This window comes from Notamacropus eugenii, chromosome 1, assembly GCF_028372415.1.
Source record: "Notamacropus eugenii isolate mMacEug1 chromosome 1, mMacEug1.pri_v2, whole genome shotgun sequence".
NCBI lineage: Eukaryota > Metazoa > Chordata > Mammalia > Diprotodontia > Macropodidae > Notamacropus > Notamacropus eugenii.
In genome coordinates, this window is record NC_092872.1 from 703498282 (window position 1) to 703515309 (window position 17028).

Below are 17028 nucleotides of genomic sequence, written 5' to 3' on the forward strand. Positions count from 1 at the left end.
TGGGTCTGGGAGGCGCTTCCCCACCCTTGGTGGCAGCTGGTCAGCAGTTGCTGCTCGTGGTGAGAAATAAGATGGGACCTTTCTCTTCTATTCCTCATCCATACCCCAACCCCTTTGTAAGGATACTCTACAGAGCTTTGTCCTAAACCTTTCCTCTCTCTGCTTTCCCTCACTGATTTCATCAACTCCCAAGAGTTTAGAGTCTCTAAGTAGATGACCTCCAAACCTACGCAGCCCTAGACTCTGCCACATCCCAGCCCAACACTATTTTCCACTAGATGTCCCATAGGCTTCTCCAGCTCCCCAGAAGCATCCCAGGACCTCCAAGAGAGAACGTTTTATCTTTCTTCTCATACCTTCTCCATTCTGTCACGAGCAGCCCAGTCCTTCCCAGTTAATAACTTCAGAATCACCCCTGACCCTTCCATTTCCTTGCCCCTCCACACCCAAGAGCTCCCCCAGTCCTATTGATTCTTCCTCCACAACCTCTTCTGCCCATTCTTACAGGCCCTCATTACCTTTCCTAAATGCCTTTTCCTGCCTCCAAGCCCTCTCCTATCAAACCTGTCCCCCACACTGTAAGTCTGACCATAGCCCTGCATTGCTTAGCATCACAAGTCCTGCATTCTGAGGCAGTCTTGGCTCCATGCTGTTCCACTTGCCATTTTGGGGCCATTGCAGGCCATCCCCCATACCTGGACTTCATTCCTACTCACCCACACTCTCTCAAGACTTGGTCAAAGGTCACCTCCCCAACAGAGCCCACCCTGATTCACCCAATTTCTAGTGTCCTCCTCCCAATTCCCAGAGATCACTTTGTCCTTACTTAGCACATATTTGGTGTCTGTGCTCATGGCTGGTTGGTTGGTTTTTTTTCTGACAGAAATTCTAATTGGCTTTTTCTAAAAGCACAGTGAGGGCAAGAATTGTTTCATTTTTTTCCTCTATTCCCAGCATGTCACACAGCACTGGCACATAAACTATCATAGAATAAAATCATTTGTTTTGTTTGAGCAAGGCAAGATTGCTCAAAGCTTTTACTGAAAACAAAACAGCAGCAGCTAGCCAAGCTGGAGGGGGCTCCTTAGGAAGTGGCCCCCACCCCCAAAAGCAGATGTTTCCCTTTTCTTGCTACATCAATCTTTCTGACAGTCTAGAGAGGCTCATGGACCACCCTGCACCTCCCCCCTCCCCCTTCATGCATATTTTTAAATGCATAAAATAAAGTGCATGAATTACAGGGGAAACTAATCATACTGAAATAAAGATGGCCTCCTCACCCTAGAGAGGCAGCCATTCCTCTTGGAGCCCCTCCCCCAAGCCCCTCCCCCAGTCTGTCCACTTGCCCCCTTGCAGTTCTCAGTCCCTTTCATGAGCTGCCTCCCCCAGGGGAATGTCAGGTCCTTGAGAGCAGGGACTACCCTTCTCTTTTTCTGAATTTGTACCCAGTACTTAGTACTATCCCTGGAAGAGAATGAGTGCTTAATAAACGCACGGGGGCTGCCCCACACACCTGGAATGCAATGGAAATGATTTGCCCATAGTCACAAAGGTACACCAGTCCAGACTCCAGCCTCTGCAGGGGAGTTCACCAGATAAGCAGGGAAAGGACATGGCTCAAAGGCTGCCTCCACTATACCACCACTGAGACCTTGGCAAAGTTCTTTCACTTCCTTGTCCTCCACTGGTCCCAGTCAGAAAAGGTGTCCACATGGCTGTGCGGCCCTTTCAGCTCTGCTGAGGGGCCAATAGTCTGTCGCAGAACCCAGGCTCCTTCCACAAGTGGAAGAGTGGACGGAATAGAAAGGGAAAGCATCCCCATGGTGCCACCTCATGCCCTAACTCCAATTCTGAGATGCAGAATAAAGGCCTCTGGCTTTAAGGAAGCTGCCAAGGCTATGTTCAGGTGTTGTGCGTTCAATGTCAGTACTGTCTGTCACTTCACTCCCAAGCCTCTGATTAGATGATAATTAAATCCACTTGACCTGAGATTTGTGAAAACCACTTCTCACACCTGATATGGGGAAGGCCTCAAGGGCCTCAGTCCTAGCTTGGCATTCAGATTCATGACAATGTCATCCAGTGACTCTTAGGTCTTCCTAAGTTTCCTTTAGAATAAAACAACAGAGGGGAAAAAAAACCCAGTTCTTGGAAGTAAAGTTTCTTCTGCCTCTAAAAGAGGGAGAGAGTAGAGGGGGTAGTTCAATGAGCATGGCATCTATGAGTCAGGAGAGAAACAGTCTCCCAACCTGACTCCAACACTAGCTGAGTAACTGTGAGCAAGTCCTTTCCCCTTGCCTCAATTCCTCATCTACAATAAAGGGATAAAAACATCACCACCCACACAGGGTTAATGGGAGGAAAACATTCCACACTCTCAAGTCTTGTGGAAATGTGAGTTTTGCTATTCTGCTGTGGCCAAGCATAGATGTGCCATCTTGTTTTCTAATCTGTTAGTGGCAAACAAGAAGTCTTTGATCTTCCTCAACTCACTTACAAAGATTCAGATTACAAAAAATAACCAAGATTCAAAAATCAGTGATACTAGGACCCAGTCTGTTCAATACTGCATGTTTTATCACAAAACACTTGAAAACTCTATAAAAGGCTTTGGATTGTTGCCAGCCAGTAGACATATTCACTGAAGATGGCTTACACACAATGCATTTTTAAATTATAATTGCCCCTTTCACCTAAGATTTAAAGCATTTTGGAACAAGCACAGGAAAAGCCCTGCTTGATTTTCAGTTTGTCACATTTTTCTATGTCTTTAAAATGCCTCTTATGGAGCGAGAGGAGGGCCTGGAGGCCCCACCATTCTTTCCTCCAAATGTTAACAGCTGGAAAATGAGACAGGTGCTTTCAAGCTTCTGCACACTTTCCCTCCTGTTGGGCATTTGTACTGTGAGGCTCAGTATTTCCATGTAACTACATGACAATCTAGCTGAATTTCTTCACTCTCTCTCTCTGGTACTACAGAAGGAAGTGGAAATAAGCCCACTCTAGCTGATTCTGCACAGCAGTTTCTCTGATTGTAATCTCCAAATTGCTTGGTCATTTAGGAAAACATCATGTCAATACCCAAAGCATGATTCCAATTTCCACAACAGAAGTAAAGTGTCAGAGCCTCTGCTGAGCACTCTAAAGACAAGAACTGCACTGTTTTCTTACCTCGGTGAGGGTGGAGAGCACGACGTCTCTATGATCTGAGTCTTTTTGGCATCTAAGGTCTGAAATTGTGCTATCAGAGCTTCCAGGTCCTCCTAAGAAGGAAGAATTCAAGAAGGAAGAAAGTGAGGATGTTCTCCCCCTTCATCATAAGAGATTATTCTTCCCTTTTGTCTAACCCTCCTTTCTGATTGTATTAAAGTGTGACTTTATTAAGAAAGGGATGACAGGCAGCAAGGTGCATCATCCACAGCTGGCTCTGAAGCTAAGACTTGGGCTGAAGGCTTCTCTGCCACATCCTGGCTGCGGGACCCCGGGCAGCTCCTGGGTGCCAACCATCTGCTGCAGAGCAGATTAACCTAACAGGGCAGGGGGAGTTTTCTCACTTTACGCTCCCTATACCAATGAAAGCACTGGAACACTCTCTCTGTCCCTATCCCCTGACTAGAGGAGACACATAAACATACATATAATTACTTTTTTCATCCATTTAAAACACTGAAATTTTGAACACATCCTCAGACAAAAGGAAGGAATACCCACTTGATGGGCCTATTATTTAGTGGTTCAGAGCAAGCACTTAATAAATTCTGCTAAGCTGTAGGGGGAAGGAGTCCATGATTGGGAATACTGCATAGAATGTCAGATATTTCAATGTACTGATTGGTTTTGCTAATTTGTTTTCTCTTCTATCTTTAAAAGAAATTCTTTGTTATATGAGACTTCTCTCAGGGAAGAGGAAGGAGGCAGAGCGCGAAGTTTTAAGTAATGTACAAACAAGGTATATTGATAAAAAATCATTAAAAAAAACTACTTAATTGCTCAAAAAATAAAATAGTTGAATTGATTAAGTGATAGATTTTTCTACAAGTCTGAATCCTACTCTGATAAAATGCTCTCTGTACATATATACATGCATATGTTTACATGCCTCAATTATTCTGCATAAATGCCTGAATTTCTTGAGTTCTTCCCCATGGACACACAGTGTAGGCAGTCAAGGACTATGGCCCTTCCAGTAGACAGTAAGTAGGATACTAGATGCAATCTACATTCCAGGCTGTGGATTTTGGAAGCAGAATCTCTCTGCAATACCCACTCCTCACCCCATTTGAAAACATCAAGCCTTGAACCCAGACTCCTCTTCTTCGGCCTCTCCAACACTCTGGCCTTCATCTCAAAGCTGCTCTTAGCTCTTCCTGTAACCTACAGTCTCCTTCCCCTTCTGTTCACCTGACCATCTCCCTGGCTCCAGATCCAGCCCTGACCCCTCAGTTTGCTACCAGCATGTCTGGCTGGCCACTCCCCTAAAATTACTGCCATCTCTCTGTAAGACCACATGCCTCAGAGTCTGAATTCTCTGCTCCTGTCCCAATCAAATGAATTTTACCCACTACAAATTTATGGCACAAAAAAAAAACCCAAAACCACAACACTGGACTTACATTGCTTACATAGCTGTTCAATCAACAATCAGTCAACAAGTATTTTAAGCGCTAAGTGCCAGGATCTTTGATAGGTGACTGGGACAGAAAGACAAAAAGAAGAAACAAAAGAAAAGAAACAACCCCTGTCCTCAAGCAGTCGATCAATGAGCATTTATAAAGCACCTACTCTGTGCCAGGCACTGTGGCAAAAAACTTCCAACCTAGTAAGAAGGGCAGCAGATGCAGAATAACTACGACCCAAATACAAGCGAGGGAGAGTCAAGAAGATGGGGCTGGTGCTGGGTCTTGGAGGTGGCAAGGGACGCTATGAGGTGCAGATGATGAGGGAGGGGGACAGCCAGCATCGAGGCACAGGGAGAGGGGAGCAAGGGTCCTGTGGGAGGAGTGGAGCAAAGGCTGCTTTGGCTGGACTGTAGCGTGCAGGGAGCAGGACAGGGAGTGGTGGATGATCCAGGAGACAGAGCTCGTGGAGGGCAGGGGCTGCATCCCCAGCACTTAGCACAATGCCTGGCACAGAGTAGGAGCCTCATCAATGTTTGATTATTGACTGATCAGTGCAGTCAGAAAGGTAGGCTCTGAAGGACTTCACATGTTGGAGTTTATGTGTTCTCTTCAGGAAACGAGGCAGACACTGGACAACTGGCTGGTTGTTGTCCTTTGTTCTCGAGGAGGACCAAAATGACATCACCATGACAAACTCAAGTTTCAGTGTGTCCGACTGTGGCTGATCAGACCAATATGAGCTCAGAATGCTCTACCACAGGTTGGGTATAGATAGGGTGATATCTTCCATTCGTGCATAATTGGATTTAAGTGAGGCAGAGTTGCGCAGAGTCGTCAGTCTCACTCTCTCCTCCAGTCATCATAGTCCAGTGGCACAACACAGTCAAGATAGCTGGCAATGGCTCAGGATGCAGTGGATAACCTTGGCATCTTCAGTGTCTGACCAAGCTCTAAGCAGTCCACAGCACCTGCTTCAGCTGCCTTCATGGTCACTGGAACAAACCGTTCTATCCACCCATTCCACCAGGGGAAGACTTCACGTGCTCTTCAGGAAATGAGGCAGATGCTGGCCGGACAAAGGCAGGGAGTGATGCGGTCAGAGCTCCATGCAAGACAAGAGGGACGACCAGGGTAGAAGGGCTGGCCTGACAAAGACAAGGATGGCAAATCCCAACAAATCCTTCCTGCATTCTTTCCATGCCTCTCAACGACATCCCACTCACCACAAGTTGAGTCCCTGACTATGTCCCAAGACCAATCCCTAGTCCCAGGAGGCCCCCATGCCTTTATTTGGCCCTCTACTCCATTCACTCTCTTTGCTGGATCTCTTAATATTTGTTCAACAGCTTGAAGAAGCAAAGCAGAGTGCAGAGAAAGCTTTGGGTCTAGAAAGCCATAGACATAGACAGGTTGTGGGATTTCAGTGAAGGTGACAGCCAACACTGGGAGAGGACGTGTCCTCACCTGGGAGTTCCCTATACCACTGAAATCACAGGCCCAGCAGCTTACAGTGCTATGTACAGACTAGGTTCTTAATGTCTATTGCTTTTGCCATCCTTCTTGAAAATGCTGTACCTACCCATCACCTCCCTCAGCCTCCTCCCTGCCCACTCCACTCTCTACAAACCCTCGAATTGGCTGCTACTCCCTCCTTTCCGACATCAGCAGCCTGGGGTCACCTCTTCTATTGGGGGCTCTGATGCCACATTCCACTGGTTCACCCACAGCCTCTCCACTTCCCCATCCTGTCTCCTCGTCCCCATCAGGCACCTGCATCATCTCTCCCCCTAACCCTGCTCCCTCCATGGCCTGCCATGACCAACACCTCCCCTCATCTCCTACTCCTACTGGTCACAAAGTTCTCTTAGCTCCCCCTCCCACTCCTCTCCAGGACCACTGCTACCTCATCACAGGAGGTATCACTGCCTCCTAGACTACAGCAATCTCTGCCCAGGGCCCCCAGTTCAAACCCCTCCTCTCCCTCATCTTCTGCCTACGTCTCCCCCTGTCACCAGCTCAGCTAGCAGTCATCCTTATCCCTCCCCCTTCTGGTAGCTAAACTCTTAAAGAAAGCTTTCTTAAGCACTTAGCACAGCACCCAGCGGGCACTTAATAAATGCTCACTGCCCATCTACAATCAGTGCCTCCACTTCCTTCCCCCTTACCATCTTAACTCTGCATCTGCCTTCCAACCTCATCATTCAACTCAAACGGCTCTCATCAAAGTGATCACTTAATTACCAAACCCAGCGGTCTATGCTCAGTCCCCATCCTTCTTTACGGCTACACAGCCTCTGATATTGGTGAGGACCCTCTTCTCCCTGGGGGTTTGTGACCCTGCTCTTTCCTGGTTCTCCTCCAATCCAACTCCTTGGTCTCCTTGGATGGGTCACCTTCCAAGTCATGCCTGCTGGCCCTCTTGGGGAGCCCCAACAGTCATCTCTTCTTCTGACAAATCTTTTTGCTTGATCCCATCAGTTCCCACTCAGTCTTCTCTCTGCTGATGATTCTCAGATCTAACGATCTAGCCCTGAACTCTCTTGACCTCCGCTGTCCCATCTCCAGCAGCCCTCTGGAGACATGTCTTAAACTCGTGTCCAAAACGGAACTCACTGTCTTCCTGACCCAAACCCTCTCCTCTTCCCAACTTCCCTGTTACTGCCAAGGGCACCACCACCCTCCCACTCACTGGGGGTCATGGTCTAACTGCCATCCTTAACCCCTTACTCCTTCTCCCCAACCCACACACAATCAGCTGCCAAGACCTTCCAATGCCACCTTCCTAACATCTCTCCCCTGACACTGCCACCACCCTGGCGCAGGCTCTAGTATGCCAATGTGGTTGCTGGCAAGTCTCTTCCCACTCCAGTCTAGCCCCCTCTTAGCTGTCAGATGAATCTTCCTAAAGGGCAGGTCTGACCCTGCCAACCTCCCTAAGCAACAAACTCCAGTGGTTTCACATCACCTCTAGGATCAAATATAAAACCCCTATGTGGTATTCAGAGTCCTTCACAACCTGGTCCCTTCCTATCTTATTCTTCTACCACACACTCTGAAATATAGATAGATAGATAGATAGATAGATAGATAGATAGATAGATAGATAGATAGATATGTGTGTATACATATATATCACATGTAAGTATATATGAATATGTGAACATATATATTTACACACAAACACACACATATGAGGGTATGTATATATATAAGTAGGTGTACATGTGTGCATAAATACACATTAAGCATATTTGGGTATATATGTGTACATAGTACATGTGTGTGTATATAAATACGCCCACATGTATCCATACAGTTACACACATGCACACACACATGCTTTGTACATAGGTGTCTGCACCTTGGCTCCTTCATTACAACGTCATCTCCATGATGGCAGAGATTGCCTCCGGTTTTTTTGCTGGGCTTTTCCTCCTGTATACTCCACCCGGTGTCCCTGGCCCATAGAGGGGGATGCTGCTGTTATCCCCTTTTTACAGCTGGGTAAACTGAGGCACATGGAGGTTAAGTGACTTCCCTCTGCTAACCTCCTACTACTCCCGTACATAATGTGCTCCGTTGGCGTGTTCTCCACCCGGTGAGACTGGGAGGTCCTAGAGAACAAGGAATTTTTTCTTTTTCTATCCCCAACGTTTATTGAACTAACAAGTTATGGGAAGGGTCGAGAAGCTGGAAAACCCATGAGGAGACATTTCAAATGGACTGGGGGCCAGGTGACAAGCCCCCAAAAGTGTCACTAAGAGGTCAAATGACCTGCCGGGTCACACGGCCTCCCTGGATCTGCAGCCGCCTGGGCTGGGCCGTTTCTCTAAGGGCAATTCTCATTTAAGGAGGAGCCTGAAGCAGGAAAGGGACGGCATCGCTGGGGCCGGACTCGAACCCAGGCCTTCTGGCCCCCGGGACCGGTGTCTCCAAGCTAAGGCGTGGGACGACACGAGTGACGCGGCGTCGGGAAACCTCGGGTTCCAAGGCCGCCTCCGACGCTAACTGGGCGGCTCCCCCGTCTCGGCCTCGGTTTCCCTTCCGTAAAATGGGCACAAGGAGGGCAGAGCGTGCCCTCCGGCCCGCCGGGAGGCTACCAGGGGCACGTCTGGGCGCGCCTGATCGCCTTTCCCACGCGCGTCGGCCGCCAGCCTCGTGCCTACTCCGGCCGGCCGCTCCGTGCCCCCGGAGGCCCGGCCCCGGTTACCTCCTCTTTCCGGGAGCGCTTGGACACTTTTCTCTCCATCTTGGCGGCGGTCTTCTCGGCCCCCTTCCCCTTCTTCTCTTTCTTGTTCTTCTTTCCCATCTTCCTGCCCTGGCCGGCGGCCGCGCGGGACCGTGAAAACGAGTGTGAAGGGCCGACGCCACGCCCCCTCCCCCAGTCTCGCTGGCTCCACGCGGGCCGGCCAGGAAGGGAGACCGCGAAACTCACGTGGCAACACAGAGATCGCGCCACTTCCCGTTCCCCGGACCTCCGTGATGTCACTTCCGCCTTGGAAGGGGCGCGAGGAGGAGAGACACTTACAGAGGAAACGCCTCGAGAGGGGAGAGTTGGGACAAGCGCCCCCTGAGGGCGAGGAGGACTCTCAGCCGTCACTAGGGCTCCCTTCCCTTGCCCGAAACATCCCAGGGTTTAGAGCGTAGATGTGACCTGCCTTGACACCCTCATTCTGCAGAGGAGAGCATGGGCCCCCCCAGAGGCTAACAGATTACCCGAAGTTACGTGTGTGTATGTATATGTGTGTATATGCATATGTATATATACACACATATATACACTTGTGTGCGTGCTAATGTAGACTGTCAGCTTCCTGCGGGCAGGACCTGACTCAACTTTCTGTGCATGGCTCAGCACAGTACAATTCCCATCTCACAGTAAGAGCCGTCCTTCATGGAGCGCTTTACACATTTTTATCGCCTTCAATCGTCCCGCAACCCAGAGACGCAGGTGCTACTGTTATCCCCATTTTACAGATGGGGAAACTAAGGTTTAGAAGGGTTAAATCCTGTATTACCCAGCTAACTAGTGAGCGTCTGAGGCTAGATTTGAACTCAGGTCTTCCCTTCACTCCAGATCCACTTAGCTGCCTTGTGGATTTGCTGATTTCATCTGGAAAGTGGGCATAAATGATAAGCAACTTAAATTAGAATTTTTGTGAAGAAAGCACTTTGTAAACCTTTAAATGATCGCTTAAATAAAGGAAAATGGGAATGCTGACTACTCCTCCACCCCCTACATCAGGCACTGACAATAAAAGAGGGAGAAGGAATGTGAGATGCCCAAAATTTAAAAAAAAATCTACCTGGAATTATTGTGGAATTGTGGAGGAACTTGCCTCCTTACCTCAATGATTAGGGGAAAAGAATCCTAATTTGTCACTTTCATTCACTGTGCCCTTTTAAAAAGGGGGAGAAAACAGCTCATTCTCACCCACCCCCTAATAACAGGTCAATATGCATTGATCTAATTCAGACCATCCAGATGAACTTTATATTTTTCTGAGAAAACTATCTACGTACAAGTCATTCCCCAATTGATAAGTGGTCAAAGGATATGAACAAGCAGTTTTCAGAGGAAGAAACCAAAGTTATCTATAATCATATGAAAAAATGCTCTAAATCACTATTGATTAGAGAAATGCAAATCAAAACAGCTCTGAGGTACCACATCACACCTATCAGATTGGCTAACATGACAAAACAGGAAGATGATAAATGTTGGAGAAGCTGTGGGAGAGTTGGAACGCTAATTCATTGTTGGTGGAGCTGTGAGCTGACCCAACCATTTTGTAGGGCAATTTGGAACTATGCCCAAAGGGCTACAAAAATGTGCATATCCTTTGACCCAGCAATATCACTTCTAGGACTGTATCCCAAAGAGATCATAAAAATGGGAAAGGGTCCCACATGTACAAAAATACTTATAGCAGCTCTCTTTGTGGTGTCCAAGCACTGGAAATCAAGGGATGCCCATCAAATGGGGAATGGCTGAACAAGTTGTGGTATGTGAATGTAATGGAATACTATTGTGCTAAAAGAAATGATGAACAGGAGGACTTCAGAGAGGCCTGGAAGGGCTTATATGAACTGATGCTGAGTGAAAGGAGCAGAACCAGGAGAACACTGTACACAGCAACAACCACAGTGTGCAAGGAATTTTTCTGGTAGACTTAGCCCTTCACAGCAATGCAAGGACCTAAAATATTCCCAGTGGACTCTTGAGGCAAAATGCCTTCCACATCCAGAGAAAGAAGTATGAAATCGGATTGCATAATGAAGCAGAATATTTTCTCTTGTGTTATGTTTTGTTTTGATTTGGTTTTTCTCATGGTTTCTCCCATTCATTTTATTTCTTTTATGCAACATGATCAATGGGAAAATGTGTTTAATAAGAATGTATGTGCAAAACCCATATAAGATTGCACGCCATCTCAGAGAGGGAGAGGGAGAAAAATCTAAGACTTATGGAAGTGATTGTAGAAAACTGAAAACAAATAAATTAATAATTATTATTTTTAAAAATGCAAATAAAAGTAAAACAATAAAACAAATTCCTTTTGGTTGCTTCATAGTAAAAAAAAAAACTGCTTACACTCTTCATTGTATTCCTCATCATGGCTTCTCATGGATGATTTCATCTTAATTTATGATGTAGGAAAACATCAGAACTTCCACATGGAACCTTGGAGTTTATTTCATTCCATCCCCCAAAACTCCCAAAGAACTCTTTGGACAGAGGATGTAGTAGCCATATAGTTCTACCTCTAAAGGACTCACAAAATTAGATTGGAGGCTTTTGGACCATAATGTATGTCATAGTGATTTACGCCAGGGTGTGATTCTCATTACCAGGAAGAAAGAGAACAGAATATTAAAAATGAGACCATAGACCAAAAATAGAAGAAAGATTAACTACCAAGTCCTATTTTGGTGAAACTCACATTTTAAAACCTGGTGAATTATCTTAGCTCTAATATATCATTGCCTGAGTGTGTGTACATTTGTGCGATCAGATAACTCCACTGTATCTGTGAGCCAAAGTCCCAGAGAGAAGGGTAAAATTCTGTTGCTAATTACCAGGCTTGGAAGGAAGTGGATTGTCAGCAACGGTATTAACCTCATGCAAATATGTTATGTAAATAAGAAGCTTCCTGCAACTCCTGTTCAGCCTAACCAGTAAGTACTAAGCAATATTTTCTTAACCTGCCACACAGGATTACACAGAATAGTGTATTTAGTGATTTAAAGTTTACAAAGCACTTTATAAATATTGTCTCATTTTATCATCACAAAAATCCTAGAAGACCAGTGCTATTATTATCCTCATTATACATATGGGGAAATTGAGGTTAAGTGATTTGCCCAGGGTCATGTATCCAGCATCTAAGGTCAGATTTGAACTGAGACCTATGTACCACACACTGTCCAATGCTGTACTTACTGATCTCCTCAGATATGGATATAAAGCAAAATATACTTTATCAGTTCAGATCTACTCTGTCCTGGTGAGTGGTGAGTGAGGCCTTGGTGCTAAATGGATAATGGATATCCTCCTTCAGGGAAGTAGTTGACATGTTCATTGACTGATGATCCTATATAGACATTCTGCTGCAGACAGAGAGCTGATAGAGGGGTCATAAAGAGGTAGGAAGGGCAAATATTATTATCAATACTTTTTAGATACCTGCCTCATGATTTGCTACTATATGGAATCCCTATGCACAGAAGCAACTTTTATGTAATTTAGGATATGACTGCCTGGACACTGAAAGATTGAATGACTCAGCCCCCAGTCAAACAGCTAGTCTGTGTCAAAGATGGGAATTAAAGGCCATATGATGATGTTCCCAGGGAAACCCTTCCTGGGGACATTAGCCAAGTTCAGAGAGTCTCATTACCAGGTTGATTCTAGAATAAGGAATTCTTCAGCCATAGCAACTTTCAAAAACTGTCTACTGAGCCATAGAGAGCTACACTGGTGGAAGGAGCACCACCCCCACTGAAGAAGGCACTGGTGTTACTCTTATTGCAAGGTATGTATTCTTATTAATATCATGTAGGCTTAGCAAGGTTCATTGATTTGTAATTTTGTTAATATGAGAGCTCTCTAGACACAATAAAGATGACAAGCCCTCAGTGACTTAGCACACCATCCTCAAAAGATGCTGTAATGGAAGAATCCATCACCCTAAAGCCAACATGATTATGGACCTGGCCAAATTTAGTGTCAGCTATACGATTCGGTGTATAGAGAGCTAGACTCAAGAGTCTGAAAGACCTGAGATCATCATCCAGCTCAGACGCAAGCTGTGTGACCCTGGGCAAGGCAATCAATCAAACATTAATTAAGCACCTACTATGTGCCAGGTTATGCCCTAAGCCCCCAAGATACAAAAAGAGGTAAAAGACAATCCTTGCCTTCAAGAATCCTGCAAGCTAATGCGACAGACAGCATAACACTCAAGCAAATACTGACAAAGCAAGCGCTATACAGGATAAATGAGAAATAATTAGCAAAGGGAAGTCACTTAACCCCTGTCTACCTCAGTCTTCTCACCTGTCAGTGGAACAGGTATATTTAGTGAAGACCCCTCAGGGACCCCTTGTGTCAGCCCCATTTGTCTCACCCTACACTGAGAAATCAAACAACAGAGATCCTATTTTTCTTAAAATTCTTTTTGTGCTACGAGATAGTACTTGACAGAGACTGCTTTTGCATCCTCCCAGACTGCCTTTGCTCACTCCCTTATCTCCTTTCCCAGACTCCCTTACCATCCTTTGCCAAAAATAGTTCTTGTCTACTTATTCCTTATTGCTGGGGTAGATTTTCCATGGATAGATTGTACCCTCAAGGCTCAGCCAATGGGCTAAGAGGAAGGGGGTTAGGGTGGGGGTATTTATAGACTCTGACTATAAAAACTGCTGTGCAGGGCACACCCTCGCCCTCCTCAGCCATCGCCATCTTGAGCACAGGCGCGAATGCCCTTTCTCGAAAAAGCTGAATAAATATCTTTCCTTTTTCTCCTTTGGTCAAGACTTTAATTTTATTAAAGGGGGGTCGTCCTACACACCTGTAAAATGGGAATGATATAATAATAATGATGGAGATAATAACAATACCTCTCTCCCAGATCAAATGAGATAAGATTTGTAAAGTGCTTTGCAAACCTTAGAGCACTCTGTAAAGGCTAGCTTTCTTAATTAAGACTGGAGATTTTTCTTCTCCATCCCTGGATAGAATGAATAGGAGAGAAGCAAGACTCTTTCATCTCATCAACATTGTTATTGTTAATAACATTATAAGTGGAGGCTATGGAATGTGCCAGCACTATAGTTCTGTTCTAATGTCTCATCGCTCTGTGGGAGCCTGGGTAAGTCCTACCCTGCTGCTAAGTCTTTGAGAGTGATCCTAGGCATGGACCACTTGTCTGTTTTCTGTCTATCATGAGACTAGGTAATGATAATAACGGCTAGAATATATCTAATGCTGAAGCTGAATGTGAACTCAGATCTTCCTGACTCCAGGTCCAACACTCTATCCACTATGCCATCTTACTGCCTCTGATAACTAGTATTAATAGTGTAGGACTTCAAAGTTTGCAAAACTTTACTACCCACGTAGTTGTTCAATCATTACTGACTCTTCATGACCCCATTTTGGGGTTTTCTTGGCAATGACACTGGAATGGCTTACCATTTCTTTCTCTAGCTCATTTGACAGATGAGGAAACTGAGGCAAACAAGGTTAAGTGACCTGCCTAGGGTCATGCAGCTAATTAGTGTCTGAGGCTGGATTTGAGCTCACAAAGATGAGTCTTACTGACTCCAGGCCCAGCACTCTGTGCACTATGACACCACCTAGGTGCCCCATGTCATGAGTCTCACAATAACCCTGGGAAATGGGTATTGTTAGTATTCAGCTGGTTCCTGGTCTGTGCTTGCTCCCCAATACATAGCCTTCTACTTGGTATAAGTCTTAGAAGGCTCTGCCACCTTGGTCTGGGTAAAAGTTAGAGAGTTACAGGCTTGCCCGTGGTCAGAAATCCCTGCCCTGTACATAGGGCTATGGATCCAAGTCTCAGTCTCTAAACTGGAAGATTTCTGCACCAACCTTCCTGGACAGAAGCCCCCTACTCAGTGCCCCCAGCCTATCTCCCTTTGCCAACCTTTCCTGGCAATGTCTTCATGGATTTCCCTATGGGCATGGCACTCTTCCCCCATTGTGTCTGGAGTGGTTGTCTATTCTTTCTCCTCACTCCACCATCTTGTTAGTCAATTTCCTTGATTCTCATCAGTTTCTGAAACTCTTTCCACTTGTTGATTCCCCTGCTTATCAGTCTGAGCTGGGCTATAGCACTACAGGGCTTGGGATCTCTCTGGAAAGCATTTTCTTACAAACTGAGTGACTTGGAGGATGGAATGTGGGGCACAGACTAAGGGAGGTCCAAGAGTTCAAATCTCAGTTTCCTCATTTACTGTAATGTAAATGTAAGGTTAATAGTGGGTGGGGGGAAGAGTTAAAATGTTCCCCCATCCATTAATAGGCCTCAGGGTGATGCCCATTATGCTTGATTAGGGGAGACTTATTTTGTAGGAAAACCCACACCTTGATTTCTAAAGAGGCACTGGGTCACCAGGATTCTGCCCTCTGACTCTGAAAAGTGTACATATACTCTGAGGTGAGGTTTTGCTTTGGGCCTTACTCTTTGGAAGAAGGTTCATGTGCCAGACGAGACTCTGGGTAACCGTTAAGGAGCATCCCTCCCCCAACTTTGAAAACCCAGATGCTGGTGCTTCTCTCTCTGGTAACTATATATGTAATGGTCAGACAGTTGGATCTGTCTGTTGATCTGTGATATATGTATTGCTTATGGTCAGACAGGTCTTTTTGTCTCTGCTTGTATTTTCTCTCTTGGTGAATGTAATTAAAGTAGATTGTTAATCCTTCAAAAATTGCTTTCCTTTCAGAAAAGCAGACCTAAGAACATGTACTTCTTAGCCCTACTGTGTATACCAGAGTCCTAGCTGTCACACTTACAAAATGAAGATAACATCTACTTTACAGAGTCGTGAAAATCAAATAGGCTTATAAACCTAACATGGAAAGTGCTTCACAAACCTTAAATTACCATATAAATGCTAGCTATACACTAATTATTAATATTCTCCACTCCATGCCCCCATGCTAGGTGCTGGATGAATCTTCCATTTTCATTCAGATGGCCCAACCCCACCAAGTGCACTGACAACAACGAGGTTACAAGAGTTATTGGTCACTAATTTTGTGCTATACAGGGATAAACAAGAGACACAATATAAAGGGGCTGGTGTAGTCTATGTGAAAGGACAGACTGGGAAAATTTGTTGTAAATAAAAGCTGCTGGTACAAGCTTTTCTGACTAAAGCCACTAGGTGGTGTAGTGGATACAGTTCTGAGGCTGGAGTAGGGAGGACCTGAATTCAAATTTATGATCCTGGGCAAGTTATTTCCCCTCTGTCTGCCTCCCTTTCCTCATCTGTAAAATGAGGACCATAATAACATCTACCTCCTAAGGTTATGAAAATCAAATGAGATAATATTTGTAAAATACTCTGAAAAATTGAAAGCACCATATAATTGCTAGCTACTACTATTATTGTTATTATTAAATCAAGGGAAGAAACTTAGCCAGCTCAGTCTCTTTCTCCTCATAGAGATAACTGCTGAGTAGTTTATTTAAAGGGTCAGCATCCTTCCCACTTTTTGAGGCAAGAAGCGAAGACTGTAGCTCGTCTCACCCAGTCCTCTCTGCTTGCCATGGGCTCTGAGGCCAACAAGGATAGTGCTTCCTGCTCCAGATGTAGCCTCCAAACAACAGTTTTCAGAGTGTCTGTGGAAAGGGACAGAGCATCCCAGTTGCTTGATAGAGTCCACAGTATTGAGATGGAGGACGACCAGCAAGGACAATACCCCATCCCCTGGTTCCTTGAGAACACACCTAAAACAACTCCTCCCCAGCCCCCAGTTCTGAAATGTTAGTGGTTGGAGGAATCCTTGGGAAGTATCTCTCTGTCTTTACCTCTGTGTGTGTGTGTGTGTGTTTTTATATTTATTTTGTATATTCCTGAATTGAAATCTGGGGCTCAGAATAATCATATATATATATGTATACACACACATGTACACACAAATATATATATACATATGTCCATGTATAATTTTTCTGAGTTTCAGATTTCAATTCAGGAATATACACAACAATCGTGTATACAAAACAACATAATTTCCACATATGGTTGTTGTCCTTCATCTTCAAAGAGGACCAAAATGACATCACCATTGTAAAATGAAATTTCTGTGTGTCCGACTGTGACTGATCAGACCAATATGAGCTCAAAATGCTCTACCACAGGTTGGGCACAGATA

The 17028-nt window shown here is 45.3% G+C and overlaps 1 protein-coding gene across 3 annotated transcripts in view; it reads right to left on the minus strand.

The window, feature by feature from the left end:
* KLHDC4 (kelch domain containing 4) overlaps nt 1–9108 on the minus strand; it is a 104875-nt gene extending 95767 nt beyond the window's left edge. Inside the window, exons 1-2 of one of the 3 annotated variants that reach the window (XM_072636279.1) lie at nt 8830–9108; nt 3172–3263 (exon numbers count right to left, since the gene is read on the minus strand). Coding sequence is in view for 1 of the 3 variants with exons in the window: in XM_072636276.1 (XP_072492377.1) it covers nt 3172–3263; nt 8830–8928 (191 nt within the window). In the remaining 2 variants the exon portion in view is untranslated. The remainder of the gene's footprint in view (nt 1–3171; nt 3264–8829) is intronic. The other 2 variants (XM_072636276.1, XM_072636278.1) reach the window with 2 other exon arrangements.
* Nucleotides 9109–17028: the final 7920 nt, after the last annotated feature.